The following is an 18,486-nucleotide window of genomic DNA, read 5'->3' as shown; positions in this document are numbered from 1 at the left end:
GCCTTCCTGTAATTCGGAGCTTTCTGAATAACTGGTTTCCAGATAACGGATCCCATGCCTATAATAATAAAACAGTACCTTGCACTTGATCACAACTAAGATATAATGAATCCTTATTAGTGCCAAAACCTATTGGGTTTAATTCATGTTACAATTATTTTTTAGTAGACTAAGGGCAAGACTAGACAAAGCGATTGGAGCCGACACTTCGCAAAGCGAATAAACATTGATCCGACTGCGTTTTCATCCGACAGTCGGATCAATGTAGTTGTTACCTGTGATTTCTCCTTCACTTCCGTTTTCATTAGAACATCCGACACGTTGCATGCGTTTAGTCGCATTGCGTTGTGTCAGCTCCAAACACTTTGTCTAGTCCTGCCCTTAGGGTAGAACTACATGAGCAATTTTACCTGCAAAAGCACGACTGTCGGATGAAGACGCAACATTTAGCGTTCGCATCAGTCGTGTGCATGCAGCGACAATGTCTGACATTCTCATTACCTTAGATTCGGCGCATCCGAAGCTTCTTTGGCGAAGTCGCCTCATAAATCATTACCTGTGATTAAAATATTATATATGCATAAAGGATTTTACAACATTTACATAGCTCCCCCTTGAGAGCCTAGAATACTTGGCAGCTGCACTTTGTGTCAGACTCATTATGTCAGACTAACAATCTCAACACGTGTATTATGGAGGCAGCAGCGGCGATTCTGGTGAAGAAGCCGTCTGAGGCGGCTCCTCAAAATGCCGCACCCCCTCGCCGGTTTACCCATCGGGTGGGGAGGCATCCGAGGCAGGAACACTAGTGCGGAGTGCGCAACTGCGCCCTCTCGCACTAGTAAAGCCGAATTTCCGGTTTCAAAACCGGAAATTCGGCTCTTAAAAGTACAGGAGAGGCTTTTTGCTGCCCCTGGAAATGTATCTGGCACTGCCGGCTGAGGCGAGCGCCGCAGCCTGCCTCATTAGCCGAGTGCCCCTGGGAGGCAGAAATCGCATACCTCCCAACATTTTACAAGTAGAGAGGGAAAAAAAAATTTGGCGCGGTTAGCGCCCATTTTATGGCCACACCCCCTAAATACCACATATATTTTCCAACATTTAGCAGGTTATGGAAGGTTTGATTACATTTCTGGGGGTTTTAGGTCCAGGTTTATATAATGTGTTATTACAGTTTTGCGAATGAAAGTGAATTGCCTTTATTTAGTTCCCTGGCACAAGTTGGAAACTTGGAACAATGAGCAGTAAATAGAAATTACGTCTAAGTAAAATGGCAGCCAATGGGGTGGAGGTTATGGCTGGAAACCATGTTTTCTAACAGTGGTGTTTCAAGCACAGGAAACTAACTTTACGGCCGTGTAATAGGCGCTAGTGCTTGTGACTGTGTAGCGCTCAGTTACAGAGTTCGTCACTTCCACAAGGCTACGTGGCGCGTCACTGCGCTGACGTGTAGTCAGTCTCGCGAGATGAGACTTGTGGTGATGGGATTCTCTGCCAGACTGGAGACTGGGAGCCTGCAGTTAATATTTTTACAGGAGCTGTAAGTGGCGAGCTGGTACCGTTAGGGGAAGCGGATCTGTTGGGTAATATGTGTGTTGTGTGGGGGAAAGACGTACAGGTGCACATAACAACCGAACTCACTCCTGAAGTCCGCAGCTCAGAGAGCAGATAAACTAAGGACAGCACACCTTTAAGACCCAGTACCCACCAGGCCATGGATGTCTGCCCACAATGGTGGCCCTGGAGTTATTTACAGCCAATCAAATTTGTCACACAATGCATAAGGCTAAATCTACCATTGTTGACATGTTTTCATTGTTTCTGTCAAATAAAACAGTTTTATGTATAGCTTTCACTAAAGATCATAGTGGAGCTCATTTATCAACACAGGGCAAATTTGCCTGTGGGCAGTTACCCATAGCAACCAATCAGGGATTAGCGTTTTAAAGCCAGCTGCAAGTGGAACAATGAATGCAGCAATCTGGTTGCCATGGGTTATTGCCCATGGGCAAATATGCCCAGTGTTGATAAATGACCCCCACTAGTGTTTTCTAAACTCTTTTGTGACTTCATTCACTATGTCTTGTCTCCTGACTTCTCCTCGGCTCACTAGCAACGATATATTATTTGCAATGGTTGGAAACTTATTGTGTTGAATCAGCATTCTTATTCCCCTTTCTCTTCGGCAGGTGATTCGCGTCCCTCATGTATCATGCGGTTGAAACTCCGGAATATTTTCCTTGTTTACTTTGTTGTTTCCAGCGTTGGTCTCATGTATGCTCTCCTGCAAATCGGTAAGAGGTGGCAAAACTCTGGTAACAATGCGTTTAGTGTAACTCATGTGCTGGTGGGAAGTTGATGGGAGTAAAGAGAAGTCTGACGTAGCCTGTGCAGAAGTAAAATGATTTGATGAATATGAAGACCCAGTGAAACATCAATTTTACATACCCTGATTTTACGTTTCCCCTCATTTAACACTGTTTTCGTGGTCATATCAATATATAAAGCATTTCCCTGACTTTACATTTTCTTGGATTGTACACCATTTTTTTCTGGTCCCCTGAAAAAAACATAAAACAGTGGTTCTACTGTATGTAATTTAGATGATATGAACAGTATGTTAAGCTCACACTTGTAAGTGTCCCCACACACTGCAGTCCACAAAGCTGTTTCGCTGGCTGTACCCAAAGCCTGAATTTCTGGGCACTGTAACTTAATGGGATTTTGTTAAACGTTTAAAATTGGAATAACCCGTGTGCTTTGAGACAACTAACTCATTCATTGTTTGCAGGGCAACCATGTGACTGTTCACAACATTTGCGCTCAGGCAGCAATGCCCATGGGAGATCTCGGCATTCTTTTGTTCCAAAGGGACCCAGGGACCTTTCAGAAGATGACCAACTGCCTGTCATATATGTGGTGACTCCAACCTATGCACGGTTAGCAGAAGTCTTCAGATTGCTACGTTTGTTTTCTTAGTAGTCGTTTTTCAGTATACTGTCTCCCTCCTTGCGTTATTCAATACTTTTTTGCTTTGTTTAAGCTTCTTTCCTTGACTTTTAATATGCGTATTTCTAAACTTATTTTCTTTGTTACTTATACTTTCCTGCTTGTTCTAACTTTTTTTTTTTAACATGTCTTTTACAATCCTCTCCTCAATAAATTTCTTAACAGGGGTTGTTTTGTAAGAAGCATATTTAACAGGGGTGGTTCTCTCAATTAATTCTGCTATCAACAATTCATAATAAAAGAATTTAGAGAAAATATAGAACTGTTTTAATTAATAAAAAAAATAGACAGAACACATTTTAATAGAAGCCCTTTTTATCTTACTTTTCTTGAACAAAGGCATTTATTGCTGCCTTAAATCAATCACACACATTTCTCAGATCATTGCTTTGTATATCTGAATAACTTTAATATGAAGAACAAACTAATGTTCATGTTGTGATCAACTGGTTACCAGCCCAAGCTATATTTAAAATCTACATTTTCAGGCATTACCCCTGTCCATTTAGATGAGCTACATACAAATGGAAATGTAATAAATTGAAATAAGAAACATGGCCACAATGCACATGCATTTCATCTGGGTCATGGGAACTCATATAAGTTAAGGTAGCCATACATGCTGAGATTTGGTCTGACATATTGACTAATTTTAACTAAACTGCCTCCAGCATTTGCCTTTTGCAAACTGAAAATCTTCCTCTGCAAGTGGGGTATCGGCGGAAGTTATAGGTAATTCTTAACTTTCTATCAAATCTTTTTGTTTGGATCACAGACAGAATAATGCTATAAAGCCTTTGCTGTGGATGGCCAAGTTGGATAATATCAGACCATTCAGCCTGTAGGCCAGTTGGTTGGATAACTGTGGAGTTTGTTAGTATATGTCCCACTTTAGGCTTCAGCATTTAGGAAACATGTACAAAATGCTAAAATGGTCACTAAATTGTGTGCTATTCACAGCGCTACCTGCAGCCATGCACAATCTGGTACTTGGAGGCTACTGTTGATGCTGCATGTTTCACATGAATGCTGTAAGAAAAACATGCTACAGCTTATGTGTGATTATTTATTTATCAAGTCCACTATAAACATGTGTATTTCTCATTGGTTTCACTTATTAATGTTATTGATTGTCTTCTATCTCTCCAATGCCAATTCCTTATGAATTAAAAAAAAAATCCTCTTTCTGCACCATTACTAATTACATTATCTTTTGTTTTCAGTCCTCATCAACTAGCAGAGCTTACTCGCCTCTCTCAGACTCTGCTTTTGGTTCCTTCTCTACACTGGATTCTAGTTGAGGACTCTGCAGAGCGGTCAAAGGCAGTGGCAGATTTACTTGCCCAGAGTGGTTTGCATTACACTCACCTGAATGTGCAGACACCTCCCGTAATGAAGCTTAAGGATAGTGATCCTAACTGGCTTAAGCCTCGAGGTGTGGAGCAGCGCAATGAAGCTTTAAGGTGGCTTCAGCTGAACAGATCACCGAAGGATTCTGGGGTTGTATACTTTGCTGATGACGACAATACTTATAGCATCCGTATTTTTCAGGAGGTGAGGAGATTTCAATACCTGGTTTTGTGACCATTTTTTTGGCATATACATATCCGTGTCAGAAGTTGTCTAGTTTAGTAAAATGCATGAACCTTTATATTAGAGCTCAACTGAAGCAGCTGGCACCAATTATTTTAAACTTTCTTGCTCCTGTTAAGGGGAATATTTCACAGCTAAAAGACTTTAGGCTTATACCAATCTGTTTTGCGCAGAGACAGAACGGGCATATACATTTTTTCCAATCAAAGCAAACTGGCTGTAATCCTACTGGACCAGTCGTATGAGCTTTACTTGGCAAACTGAAACTTGTCACGTGGCCAACTTTATGCTCACTGCCATGGATTATTTGGTGCCTTACAGGTGCAGCACCTGAAAAATTCTATGGACAGACCATATGTCTCCAAATTCTGGGAATGATAAATGTAATGTGTCAGTGTTACTTTTAACTAGTATTGCAATTATTATTTGTTATAGATGCGTTACACACAAAAGGTCTCAGTCTGGCTCGTTGGACTGGTTGGGGGGTTGCGGTATGAAGGTCCCCTTGTGGAGAAAGGACGAGTGGTTGGTTTTCATACAGCCTGGAAACCCCACAGGCCATTTCCCATTGACATGGCTGGTTTTGCAGTTTCCCTATCGCTGCTTTTGTCGCATCCTGGAGCTCGATTTGACCCCAATGCAGAAAGAGGATTCCTGGAAAGCAGTTTACTGGGTCAGCTGGTATCTGTGGGGGAGCTAGAGCCGCGAGCAGATAACTGCACAAAGGTACATTTATACTTTGCACAGACTGAAATGAAAGAATGTTTACTGGAAGGGCGATGTGTAATAATAAAACTGGATTTACTGCCTGGTTAGATCTGCTTAGCAGTATCAGTCTCCCCTATGGAGACAAACAAAACCGCTCCTTCTCATAATAATAATTGCAAATATGCAGAGAAGAAATTCTCAGTGAAACATACTCCTAGGGTATGTTAGGCAAATAGATGTGCCAGTGTATGACAAGTAATTTGTGCTGTTCGTTGAGATGGATAATTCTTAGTCCTCTTACACAATGGGGGAATATATCTGTAGTGCTGGCCATTTAAAGACTGATTTGAAACCCACACACACAGTTCTAAAGCCAAGGGCAGACGGAGTGTTCGCTCCACTGGTCTCAGCTTGCATATTTTTTTTAGGCTGAGAGAAGTGTTCACCTCCATTTATCTGAACAGCTTCTGCTTGCATGCACTCACACGTAGCGGAAGGGAGGTCGGCCAGAAAATGCCTGTCTCACGTTTCTGGGCCGACCTCTGCTACTTGAACTGCACGCAAACTGATCTTATTCAAATAAATGCAGATAGGGCACAGAACAGATTCGCTTCTCTCAGTCTGAAAAAATACACAGGCAGAGAGCAGTGGAGCCACTAAAAACGAATCAAGTGGTTATGTATTAGGTGATACTGATTATGTACTTTAATAGGTACATACCTTTAATGTCTGTGTCTATAGAACTAGTAAACATATAAGCACTAAAACAATAACAAATTCTTATTCCAAATCTTATCGTGTGTCTGACATTCTGCTTCCTAATTCACAGGTCTGGGTGTGGCACACACGCACTGAGAAGCCAAAGCTCAAACAAGAAGAAGTTTTGGAGAAACAAGGGAGGGGTTCAGATCTTAATGTACAGGTGTGATTTCAATGCAGAGGTCAGACCCTAATGTACAGGTATGAGCTAACTGTTAAGACCTGATCCTCGGTTTCAGATTTGACCCTAATGACAACAGTTTGCTACACTGATCTCATGCTTTTGATCCAGTTAAAGTACAGGCATCTTAATAAGATGATGAGAAACCTTCACCATAGGTTAACTGATCACATTCATATGTACAGGTTAACCTTGAGAAGGAAGTCAATACATAGACTGTTGATCAGTTTGTTTCTGCTGAGCAGTGTGCTATCCTTCAGATGTGAACCTAACATGGAGATAAAGCAGTGTAAGTTCTATAAATGCAATTTTATTATAAAGGTCAAATCTAACTGAACATGTGCAATGAATGCAAAGGCCTGAATGAAATGTACAGAAATGTAAGTTCCGTGGCCCTTGTTAAAAACGGGAACATAGATGCAAGACTGTAACTTTGGCACAGGGTGGTGCCAACTGTTGTAAATAGTGGCTCTGTATGAGGCATTATCAGACCATGATCCTTTTGGAAAACCATGAGAATAATTCTTTGCAATTACGGTAATGTGACGATTAGCTATTTATTACAAAGTAAGACTTCTGGAATTATTAAATAAATCTTTTTAGCCTTGAAGCCATGTGTCAGACAGTAAATTTTATTTATATGTGTGCATGATTATTAAAGTGTTTGTGCTATAGCTTCTGCTTCTTTCCAGGTACAAACAAACTGTTTCTAAATGCCAAATGTTTTTTGCTCACAAAGCTCATTACAATACAGTACGTTACAATATTTTTTGCAGTCTCGCACTTTATTCTTGATACTGTTGAATCTACATTTTGGCGACTACAGTTTTGGGGATCTCAACCCCTAAACACCTCCATACCTCCCACATCCCAGGGTCAACTGTAGACTTCTGGGACGCAGCATTCAAGTGTCTTCCATCCAGAGAAGGGTTATTTAATAAACAAGCAGCCTTGGGCTATCTCTAGGGTCTCTACATCTCCCAGAGCTTATCCCTTCATACCCCATTGTTGGGATACCTAGCTGGCCGCCGCTGCTTCTCCACCTCCCTCTGCTGTCTCCACCTGATTTGACATGAAAAGACCTTTCATTTTCTCCAGGGTAGTGTTCATAGTTTCCGTTACTCCTTTCTCCAAAATAAAACCTTCTGTGTCTGCCTCCATATCATCAGGACCACTGATCTTGTCCATAGAGGTATGCAGATAGCGAAGGCTGACCAGCACAGAGGCCTGAAAAAGAAGAGGGCATGTATGCATTTATAAAAATAGATGCACACACAATCTAGAGGCACATTTATCAAGGATCAAATTTCGAATTCATGTGAGTTTTTCTTAAAACTCCCATGAACTTGAAATTTGGACCAATCAAAATTTGTTATAAAAAAACATTTTTTAAACTCGGGTGAATAGGATCAACGTGAAAACTTGAATCAAATTCGATTTGAGTTTTTTCTCCGAAAAAAACTTGAATGCCAGGAAGGCTGCTCACAACTCCAAATTGAACCCTGGACGACTCCCATTGACTTAAACAAACAGCAATTCGGCAGGTTTTAGGTGGCGAATAGTTGAATTTGAGTTCTTAAAGGGCCAGTGTATGATAAATCTCGAAAATCTAATTAGAATTTTTTGAAAAACTTGAATTGAATTTGAATAACTCCCTAGTCGAATTAGAATTTTTAATTCGACCCTTGATAAAGCTGCCCCCTAGTGTTTATATGCGTGTAAATTAGGGTAATTCAAGTTGTAACAAGTGTTTATCAAATCAAGTGCAAGAATGGCAGAAGAATTTTACAAGCTTAATCACACTATGTGGCTGTTGATACAGAGGGTCACCAAAACACTTTTGAATTAAAAAGAGGATGTCCAAAAAAAGAAGAAAGAAGCAAAATCATTGACTAATGAGTAGAGAATGCAGGTCTGGACTGAGAATCAAAACAGGCCCTGGCATTTCAGGTAGGCAGAGGCCCCAACAGAGTCCTGCAGCGGGTCGGTTACCCGCAAAAACTTGCGGTACCTTGTGGGTTGCAGGTAGAAGTTTCGGAAGTTGGTATAGATACGGGTCGGCGGTTCTCCGGGTTTGCGGATCGGGTTGCGGGTCTTCTCAATAGCGAGATTACATCTTTTTTTATGATCACGTCTACCTCGAATGATATCACTTCCAGGTTTACAATGAGAGCACTTCCTGTTTCTTGATGGTCAGCAGGTCGAGTTGTACTTGCAGGTCAGGTAGCGGGTGCAAGCGGGTAAGTATGTGTGTCAGGTTGGGTTTAACCAATTGGTTCCGATCAGGGCTCTAAAAAAAAGGCGCTTGCGAGGGGACATGATTACACTTTACAAGTACATTAGAGGACATTATAGACAAATAGCAGGGGACCTTTTTACCCATAAAGTGGATCACTGTACCAGAGGCCTCCCCTTCAGACTAGAAGAAAGGAACTTTCATTTGAAGCAACGTAGGGGGCTCTTCACAGTCAGGACAGTGAGGTTGTGGAATGCACTGCCGGGTGATGTTGTGATGCTGATTCAGTTAATGCCTTTAAGAATGGCTTGGATGATTTCTTGGACAGACATAATATCAAAGGCTATTGTGATACTAAGCTCTATAGTTAGTATAGATATGGGTATATAGAATTTAATTAAAAGTAGGGAGGGGTGTGTGTATGGATGTTGGGTTTTCATTTGGAGGGGTTGAACTTGATGGACTTTGTCTTTTTTCAACCCAATTTAACTATGTAACTATGTACCCCAACAGCCCAATTTATAGCATTGCCAGAACCCACAGATTGGGCCAGAGTGTGTGTGTCATTTAGGGAAGGTAATGGAGCTGGAATAATCACACAAGTCAGAGAGAGATGAGTCTAATGGCTCATGGGGTGAGTTCAGGCATTTTGTCACCTGAGCATTTTCCACCTGAGCATACTGGGAATTGTTCTCTATTCATTCTTATGGGAATCGTCTGTATTTGTGGGTGCGCTTTTGGATCAGGAGAAAATGTTTAAAAAATGCATTACCTAATCCCAGTATCCAGTTACCTAAAATCTTTTAGCTGCAGTGGGGATACAAGACCAACAAGGAGAGGGTTGTTATGTGTTACTTACATAACTGAAGCTTAGAGGAGTGTAACAATGACAGCGTGATTTTAGGGGTGTCACACAGGAGATTCAACTGTTGTTTAAATGCCCCATGCCAAGTGCCTTGTGCTCCAGCAAACAGCAAGCACATGTACAATTGGGGGTGCGGGAGACTGTTTGCCTTGGGGTGCTGGAGAAACAAATATGGGCCTGACAATTCTCAAAGGAAATTTGATGGAATAATGGCCCTTTTTAAGTAGGTGGTTCATCTTTAAGTTAAAGGTGGTTCACCTTTAAGTATTTTATAGAATGGTAAATTCTAAGAAACTTTTCCATTGGTTTTCATTATTTTTTATACTTTTATAATTATTTGCTTTTTTTCTTCTGACTCCTTCCAGCCTTCAAATGGGCGACGCTGACCCCATCCAAAAAGCAAACGCTCTGTAAGGCTACAAATTTATTGTTATTGCTACTATTTATTTCTCAACTTTCTAGTAAGGTCCTCTCCTATTCATATTCCTGTCTCTTATTCAAATCAATGCATGGTTGCTAGGGTGGTTGGACTCTAGCTACCAGATTGCTTAAAATGCAAATTGAAGAGCTGCTGAATAAAAAGCTTAATAACTCAAAAATCACATATAATAAATAATGAAAACCGATTGCAAATTGTCTCAAAATATCACTCTCTACGTCATACTAAAAGTTAACTCAAAGGTGAACAATCCCTTTAAAAATAATTAAATTCAGTGTCAGCAAGATTAAACCTGATATTAACGGCCCAACAACTACTGAAACAATTTGCTTCATGCTTTATATAGCTAATTGTGCACTGGTTTACAAACAATTTGCTCAATATACTTGTGGATGCCATTTCAGTGAAGTCTATGGGAACAATTTTATACATACAAATATCACAGCAACCAGTGTGGCAGCTTCCAGATTCACACAGATTCATGACTAATGCTATGTGGGCTGTTGTGGTTTCCTGTCTGTTCTGTTTGTTGCATTATGTTTGGTATTACAAGCAGTGGGAGAGTTCAGAATAAAGCAGTTGCCACACACAGACAGACAGACAGTAGGGGATAGCACAGACAAACAGTGTGCCCTAATAATGTCAGACCCCTCAATCACTTTGCTGTAAATACCCAGGACATAGTTGTTTTGGGTTGATATATCTCGGAGTCCTACCTAATGCATTAGCTCTTGGCCTCCCATTTACATGTTTCAGTTTCTCCCTGGGAAACTCGCTCTGCCAATTCTGTGTGATTAACTCCCTCCCTGGATTATTGTGCTTGTCTGTTGCAATAGATTTAGCATCTGTCATTTCCCTGACCTTTTTACTGTATTTCCTAATTTTTTGTGGCTTTCCCCCAGGCATATCAATCCTTTTATCCTTTTTTTTAATCCAGTACCTGTATAAGGTAGTAAATAGGGATGTACCGAATCCTGGATTTGGTTCGGGATTCAGCCTTTTTCAGCAGGATTCGGCTGATTCCTTCTGCCCAGCTGAATTTAAACCCGAATCCTAATTTGCATATGCAAATTAGCAGCAGGGAGGGAAATCGTGTGACTTTTTGTCACAAAACAAGGAAGTAAAAAATATTTTCCCCTTCCTACTCCTAATTTGCATATACAAATTAGGGTTCGGTAATCAGCCGAATCGTTCACGAACGGTTCGGCTGAATCCAAAATAGTGGATTCGATGCATCCCTAGTAGTAAAGAGTAAATACTATGTATGTACTACAGGAAAAGGCCCACCCTCACCACTGCCCACCAGGGAATTTCTCAGTACAGGTATGGGACCTGTTATCCAGAATGCTCGGGACCTGGGGTTTCCCGGATAATCGATTTTCCGTTATTTGGATCTTTATACCTTAAAGGGGTTGTTCACCTTTGAGATAACTTTTAGTATGACGTATGTGATGTGATATTCTAAGACAATTTGCAATAAGTTTTAATTTTTTATTATTTAAGGATTTTGAGTTATTTAGCTTTTTATTCAGCAGCTCTTCAATTTGCAATTGGTAGCTAGGGTCCAAATTTCCCTAGCAACCATGCATTGATTTGAATAAGAGATTGGGTTATGACTAGGAGAGGGCCTGAATAGAATGATGAGTAATAAAAAGTAGCAATAACAATACATTTGTAGCCTTACAGAGAATTTGCTTTTTAGAAGGGAGTCAGCGACGCCCATTTGAAAGCTGCAAAGATTCAGAAGAAAAAGGCAAATAATTCAAAAACTATACAAAATAAATAATGAAAACCAATTGAAAAGTTGCTTTAAATTTGCCATTCAATAACATACTAAAAGTTTCCTTAAAGGTGAACCACCCCTTTAAGTCTACTAGAAAATCATGTAAACATTAAATAAATCCAATAGGCTGGTTTTGCTTCCAATAAGGATTCATTATATCTTAGTTGAGATCAAGTACAAGCTACTGTTTTATTATTACAGAGAAAAAGGAAATATTTTTTTAAATACTGGATAATTTGATTATATAATGAAGTCTATGGGAGCCAACCTTCACGTAATTCGGAGCATTCTGGATAATGGGTTTCCGGATAACGGATCCCATACCTGTATCCCATCAGTCCAGTCTGATCCTGGGGATCAGTAACAAGCTCTTATTATACTATTAACATAAATCTTTTATTTTATTGTACCTGTTCATTTTACTGGGTGTGGCGTTTCTTGCTTAATTCACAGAAAAGTTGTAGTGGGATAAGTGAGTATGGGCAGTAAACTAATGCTGAGCTGAATTTTTTTTTTTTTATTTGTAAAGGTTTTTTAATTATTTAATTTACTTCCTTTCAACAATATCCACACAATGAGTGCAGGAACACAATGTAAAGGTCGGCTCTTATCTTTTATATAAAAGTAACAATGACAAATATGTGCATTCCTTATGATTCAGCTGTTTATCAGGGATCTTCGACCTGCCATTCCACAGCTGCTGCTGAACTACAATTCCAAGTATAGCTTAGAGTGTGAATAAGGGAGGGGTAAGTGACAGCTGTTACCCAAGGAGACAAGACAAAGTCAAGAGGAGATTTAGCTTCTTCTTTTCTTTAATTATTATGTTAATATAATGATTGCAAAACCCACTTGGCATATCATTTATTGATAAACCCTGTATATTTAAGTAGGCTCTACTGGTTCACCTGAGCCCTTTATGGACTATATTTTAAAAACAAATGTTTTACAGCAATGGAGAAATGTCATTCGGCACAAGAACAGTCGCCATTGCCGCAGTTATATGCACATTATGGGCTGGAGAAAGGAACATCATCTGTACACAAATTGGTCATTATGGGATTAAGGAGATGAATATGTATTCATGGAATATTGTACGGCAGTGCTGCCCACCTCAAGGGCCAGGATTTAAACATATCCCTGCTTGACTACAGATGAAGCGATTAGTATTTTGCTTACTATGGCTGAATCACCTTTCGTTAACTAAGCAGAAACCCAAGGCCCTTGATGCCACACTCGTGCGGGCAGATTTATCAAAGGTCGAGGTGAATTTTCGAATTCAAAAAATTCTATTTTTGAGCTATTTTTTGTGTACTTCCACTGGGGAATAGTCCAAATTTGATTTGAATTTGAAGAAAATTCAAATATTGAAATTTATCATGTACTGTCTCTTTAAAAGATCAACTTCGACCATTCGCCATCTAAAACCTGCCGAATTGCTGTTTTAGCCTATGGGGGACCTCCTATAACCTATTTGGAGTCAATTGGTGGACTGTGAAAAAAAGTTTTTCGGGGAAAAACTTTGAATCGAATTCGATCTAATGCCTTATTCATACGATTCAAATTTGGTCGAATACGGACCTATTCGATTGAAAACAGGCCTATTCGACCAAAAAAAAACTTAATTAATTTCGGTTGGTCTTTTTGAATTCGAATTTCTACGTTTTTTCAATTCGAAATACAACCCTTTATAAATATACCCCTTAGCCTATGGGGGACCTCCTAGAACCTATTTGAAGTCAATTGGTGGACTTTGAAAATCGAAAGGGTTTTTTTTCCGAATTTGATCAAATGCGCTATTACTTCAATTCATACGATTCGAATTCGGGCGAATATGGACCTATTCAATCGAAAACAGACCTATTCGGCCAAAAAAAATTTCAATTGCTCTTTTTGAATTCGACCCTTGATAAATATGCCCCATAGTGTAGGGATTTTTTTTAATTTATAAGGGCAAAAAAGTAGCAGTATAGTGATCCCTAAATATAAAATGAAACCAGAGTAAAAGAAAACAGATGTTGTGCAGCACTATAGAATACGTTTGTGCTTTAGAAATGGGTGTTCATATAATATAATCTTTAGGGATGCACCGAATCCACTATTTGGGATTCGGCCAAATCCCTGAATCCTTGGTGAAAGGTTTGGCTGAATACCGAACTGAATCCGGATCCTAATTTGCATATGCAAATTAGGGGCAGGAAGGAAAAAGTGGAATTCTTCTTTTGTGATGAAAAGTCACTTGATTTCCCTACCCATATGCAAATTAGGGGCAGGAAGGAAAAAGTGGAATTCTTCTTTTGTGATGAAAAGTCACTTGATTTCCCTACCCGCCCCTAATTTACATTCAGATTCGGTTCAGCCAGGCACAAGAATTCAGCCGAATCCGAATCCTTCTGAAAAAGGCCGAATTCCGAACCGAATCCTGGATTCGGTGCATCCCTAATAATCCTGTTACAAATACATTTGTAGAAGGTACCTAACTGCAATTAAATATAATGATATAGGTGTTTGCATGTCCTGTGGGGCACCATAGTTATTTCCTCTGGGTTTTACTACACATAATACAGTTTTCTGCTGGAAAGGAGCAAGGCGTTTGTATGAACTCCCTGGGTCTGCGTGGGTTTCCCTCAGTTACTTCGGTTTCTCACACTACATAAACAAAGAGGCAGATTAATTGACTTCTGACCAAATTGACCATAGTGTGTGTGAATGTGATAGGGACCTTATATTGTAAGTTCCTCTGGGGGCAGGGACTGATGTGAATGATAATAATATAATATAATCTCTGTACTGTAAAATATGTCTGCTCTCTCTCTTGCCCTCTTTCCCATGTTCTTTAAAATTATTTGTCTACATATCTTTTATTGCTGTGGTTTGCATTTATCAAGGGCTGCAATTGCTTTCAATAATGGCATTTGACTGGACCTACCACTAGGTGTCTCTGGTCTTATATTGACTCCAAAACTTTGGGGACAGATTTACTAAAGGGCGAAGTGACTAACGTTAGCGAAAATTCACCAGTGTGACGTCATTTTGTTACTTCGCCGATTTACTAACGGCCGCAGGCGTAACTTTGCTAGTGAAGGAGATAGACTCTAGCGGTAATTCGCTCCCTTACACCTGGCGAAGATGTGCTCTGGCAAATGGACGTAACTACGCAAATTCACTAAAATGCAGATTTCACTGAACGTTACATGTAGACTTGCCTTCGCCACCTCAGACCAGGCGAAGTGCAATAGAGTAGATAGGACTTCCTCAAAAAATAGTTGAAATTTTTTCTAAGTCCCAAAAAACGCTGGCGACTTCATTTTTCAGGGTGATGGGGTACAAAAGATCGTAAATTTTTTCTGGGGTACCCGGCTTCCCCCCTACATTTCCTAGCATATGGCACATAAACTATACACTGGGCTTGTGTAGGGCAATAAAACAACTCTATTTTATTAAGGTTTCCCAGGCTTGTGTAGTGTAATTTATTGGCTGCAACATATACGTCCATTCAACTTTAGCTTCCTGCCGTATGCAAATAAGGCAACGCTATCGCAACTTCGCTTTACTTGCCGCAGTAACGATAGCGCAACTTGGCCAGAGTTCAGCGCCCTGGACGCAACTTTGGATTTTAGTAAATTAGCGCCGTCCTGGTGAATCTACGCCTGGCGAAGTGTTGTGATGTGAGCGAAGCAGACGCTAGCGTAAATTCGGTGATTAGTGAATCTGCCCCTTAGTTTGAAATATAGTATATAAACCTGTGCTTTAGCTGCATGTGTTAGACCCCTGAAATGTTGTATTTATGCTTTTATGAGTCAATAAAGCACTTCTGGCATCCAAACAACTCATTCAGTATGCTGCTGACTCTTCTCTACATATTCTGGTCACATAATGAATCCTATCTACATAATAAGAAAATAGATAGCAAGTGTCTGAAACAAAATATTGATTCACGTTACACAGTCTAGTATGTCTCACCTGCAGAAGAAAAGACAGGGTAACTGCAGCCCCATTAGTTGCCATAATCCCAGTGTAGTAGCTTAACAGCGCCTCTCTGCAGCCCCTCACCCAGATATTAAGCTCATCGCTCTGGTAGTTGTAGCTGTAATGGGCTGAGTTATTGGTGATCTGCATTTGGATGCAAGGCCGGGGTGAGCTGGGATTACAGCAGCTGAATGGGACACTGTCCATCAGGTACCGTCCATCCACATTACTTTTTATACGGCTGTATAGAAAAAAAAGAGAATGTTGAACGACTAAGTTAATAAAAAGAGAAGACAAAGGTTGGTGGTTACACAGGGGAAGGAAATAAGATAATGCGTTCCCAGCTGTATGCTTATATAATGATTTCTTTTATTTCCACTTTATCTGATGATGGTGGAAATCTAAATTTGTTCAAATACAGACACTTGGTTTCCGTAACAGATAAAACTGGTGCAATCCGCTCTGCCTTCTATTTTTCGAGTGTTTAATATGATTTTCCCCAGAATACTTGCATAATTGCACCCCTACTTGTTTGCTTCACTTTGCTCAATTTTTGCTACAAAAAGGGCACACATTTGCACATATTTCTAAATGACAATTCGGTTGTATCTGCATTATTATGGGTGTTCAATTACACACCCTTCAATTGCACAAGTGCAGTTATAGTTTCAATAGGAAGGCTGAAGCTAAATCTTAACTGCAAGTGGTGGTTGCAACATGCACCAATTTGCACACATTTTTACACCTAGTACATTACACCTATTTCTGTGCCCACAAATAGTAAATGAGGGCCTATTATTGCTGTACTCACTCTTTGACTTCCTTAGAGCTGAAGTCCAGATAACGATTGCTTATCCACTGCACCTCAAACCAGTCTTTGGGGTGGTTGTTTCCACAGCACTGGAAATCCATCTGCAGCTTGTCCATGCTCCTCTTTTGATAGCAGCGTCCAGGCGTGTCTGTGTCCTTATAAAATCGAATTGCGTTCTTTAGCCCTATTTTAAGTGATTCTTCTAAGGTGCCCCTCAATGCCACACTGAGGACTAGGGCAGCTAAGCATACTAAACAGCTCAGGATAGCCAAAAAGAAAAAGGGCATCATGAAAGACTTCCAGCGTTGGTACTTGGTCACATCCATAGAGGCCTGGCTGACCTTCCCTGCATAAATACCAAGGAGTATTCCCACTAACCCTGCTGTTATCACCGTGTTAGGAACAGCGTGAGCTGAGGTGTTTTCCATCACTTCATTGTGTATCCAGAGCTGTACCTTTAGAAAGATCCCCATTCCAAATGTCAGGCACCCTACTAGGACACTGAGCCAGGAGAGAAGCCATAGAGTTTGTGCAAGTTTCACCCGCCTCTGGAAAGAAAATTTGGCCTTAAAGAGGACCATTTTTACAGGGATCAGGGGAACTTGAAGCCCCTTCTTTTTTCCCCTTGAGGGGTGGGAAAAAAAGAAGACCTGAAGGTACAAAGGAGCAAAGAGAGTCTGAGGTGGTTAGGGAGAATCCGATTATCAAGATTATAATCCTGTCTATTCTTATTAGCAGTGACCCTTTCCATATGTCCCTTTCACACCTACAACCTGCTATCCCTCTCACCCTGTGCACTATGTTACATCTGACCCTTTCCTTCAGACTTTTTTGGTTTTATCACTGCAAAGTCGTGTCCCTAACAAACCCTGTCCTGATTAGCATTTCTAATATAGCTTTCAGATATCAGATACTTCAAAAATATATAACATTTACAACTGCTACTTATTTTGTAGACAGCTCAGGATAATTCGATGGGTCTTGCTGCACAATTATATTTTTTTAACCTATGTACAGTAATGTTTGACAGCTTTAAGCTGGCCATAGACGCAACGATCCGATCGTACGAATCGTGGATTCGTACGATTTTCGGACCATGTATGGAGAGTCCCAACATTTTTCGTCCGGCGGAGATCTGTCGTTTGGTCGATCGGACAGGTTAGAAAATTTCTGTCCGCTGCCGATAATATCTCTGCGTGTATTGCCGATCGTACGATTTTCAGTGGGAGACTGTCACTAGCTTTGGTTGGACATAGATATCGTACGATTGCTGTCAGGGGCAGAACATTGGCTGATCTGATCTTTTACTACTTTATTTGATCAGAATGGTAAGACTTTGATCTTTATGATTAGTGGAGGGTTGGGAGACGGGAAAGTCCGATCGTACGTTGATTCATACGATCGGATCTTTGCGTCTATGGCCAGCTTTAGTCTCTTAACTGTTACATCTGCTGGAGAATTTTACCTGATTTGCCTACCAAGACACTGGGCCACGTCCAATTGTTTTTGCCCTGGGCCAACAATGAGATCATAATTGGGGCCTAGGGAGAACCATCAGGAGAAGGCGGATTTTGATGCCGGAAAGTGTGAGTATGCATTTGACACCAGTATCTGTTGCTGGTGAAGGAAAGGAATCACGCTGATTCTCAGCCCAATGTGGCAGGAGGTAGAAGACAGCATTATATCTATACTGAGCTAAACTTAAAAAAAGTGCAGAACATTCCTTGACAAATACACAAAACTGAAACATTAGTGCTCTGATAAAACACACACTACAGTACCTGGCAGATCTGTTCTGATTTTCGGTCAGCTAGGTTGTGTGGAAGGCTCTATAATCTGCTGATTTAGCCTGGAGGGGCTGCTGCTTTTATGGAACTGTGTATTACAAACTTTCTTTTAGTATAATACAAATAAAAATATATATCATCTTAAAATTCAAAATACTAAATCCAAAAAAGATGTGAGGTCCTCCAGTAATGAAGAAACAATAATGTGTAAAAAATTAGAAAAAGTGTATTAGGACATAAAAACCTAACGCGTTTCGTGCCTGTTGGGGCACTTACTCATAGGCTAAAGGGCACACCCCTGTACAGGGTGTAACGGGTGTGCCCTTTAGCCTATGAGTAAGTGCCC

General features: G+C 40.4%; 2 protein-coding genes across 3 annotated transcripts; one reads left to right on the top strand and one right to left on the bottom strand.

Moving 5' to 3' along the window:
- The first annotated feature begins 1,516 nt into the window (after positions 1 to 1,516).
- On the top strand, positions 1,517 to 6,860 carry b3gat3.L (beta-1,3-glucuronyltransferase 3 L homeolog). Of its 2 annotated transcripts, none has more exon segments than NM_001089133.1 (6): positions 1,517 to 1,540; positions 2,190 to 2,294; positions 2,792 to 2,939; positions 4,233 to 4,563; positions 5,038 to 5,328; positions 6,140 to 6,439. In NM_001089133.1, coding segments are annotated over 5 exon segments (951 nt in total). In that variant the 5' UTR covers positions 1,517 to 1,540; positions 2,190 to 2,212; the 3' UTR covers positions 6,239 to 6,439.
- Positions 6,861 to 7,005: 145 nt separating this feature from the next.
- On the bottom strand, positions 7,006 to 17,032 carry rom1.L (retinal outer segment membrane protein 1 L homeolog). The gene is given in 3 exon segments (NM_001086354.1): positions 7,006 to 7,477; positions 15,537 to 15,783; positions 16,354 to 17,032. Coding segments are annotated over 3 exon segments (1,038 nt in total). The 5' UTR covers positions 16,935 to 17,032; the 3' UTR covers positions 7,006 to 7,267.
- Between the last annotated feature and the right edge of the window lie 1,454 nt (positions 17,033 to 18,486).

The sequence above is a fragment of the Xenopus laevis genome, chromosome 4L (assembly GCF_017654675.1).
Source record: "Xenopus laevis strain J_2021 chromosome 4L, Xenopus_laevis_v10.1, whole genome shotgun sequence".
Taxonomy (NCBI): domain Eukaryota; kingdom Metazoa; phylum Chordata; class Amphibia; order Anura; family Pipidae; genus Xenopus; species Xenopus laevis.
The sequence above is the reverse complement of the archived record's forward strand: the minus strand, read 5'-3'. Positions and strand labels throughout refer to the sequence as shown.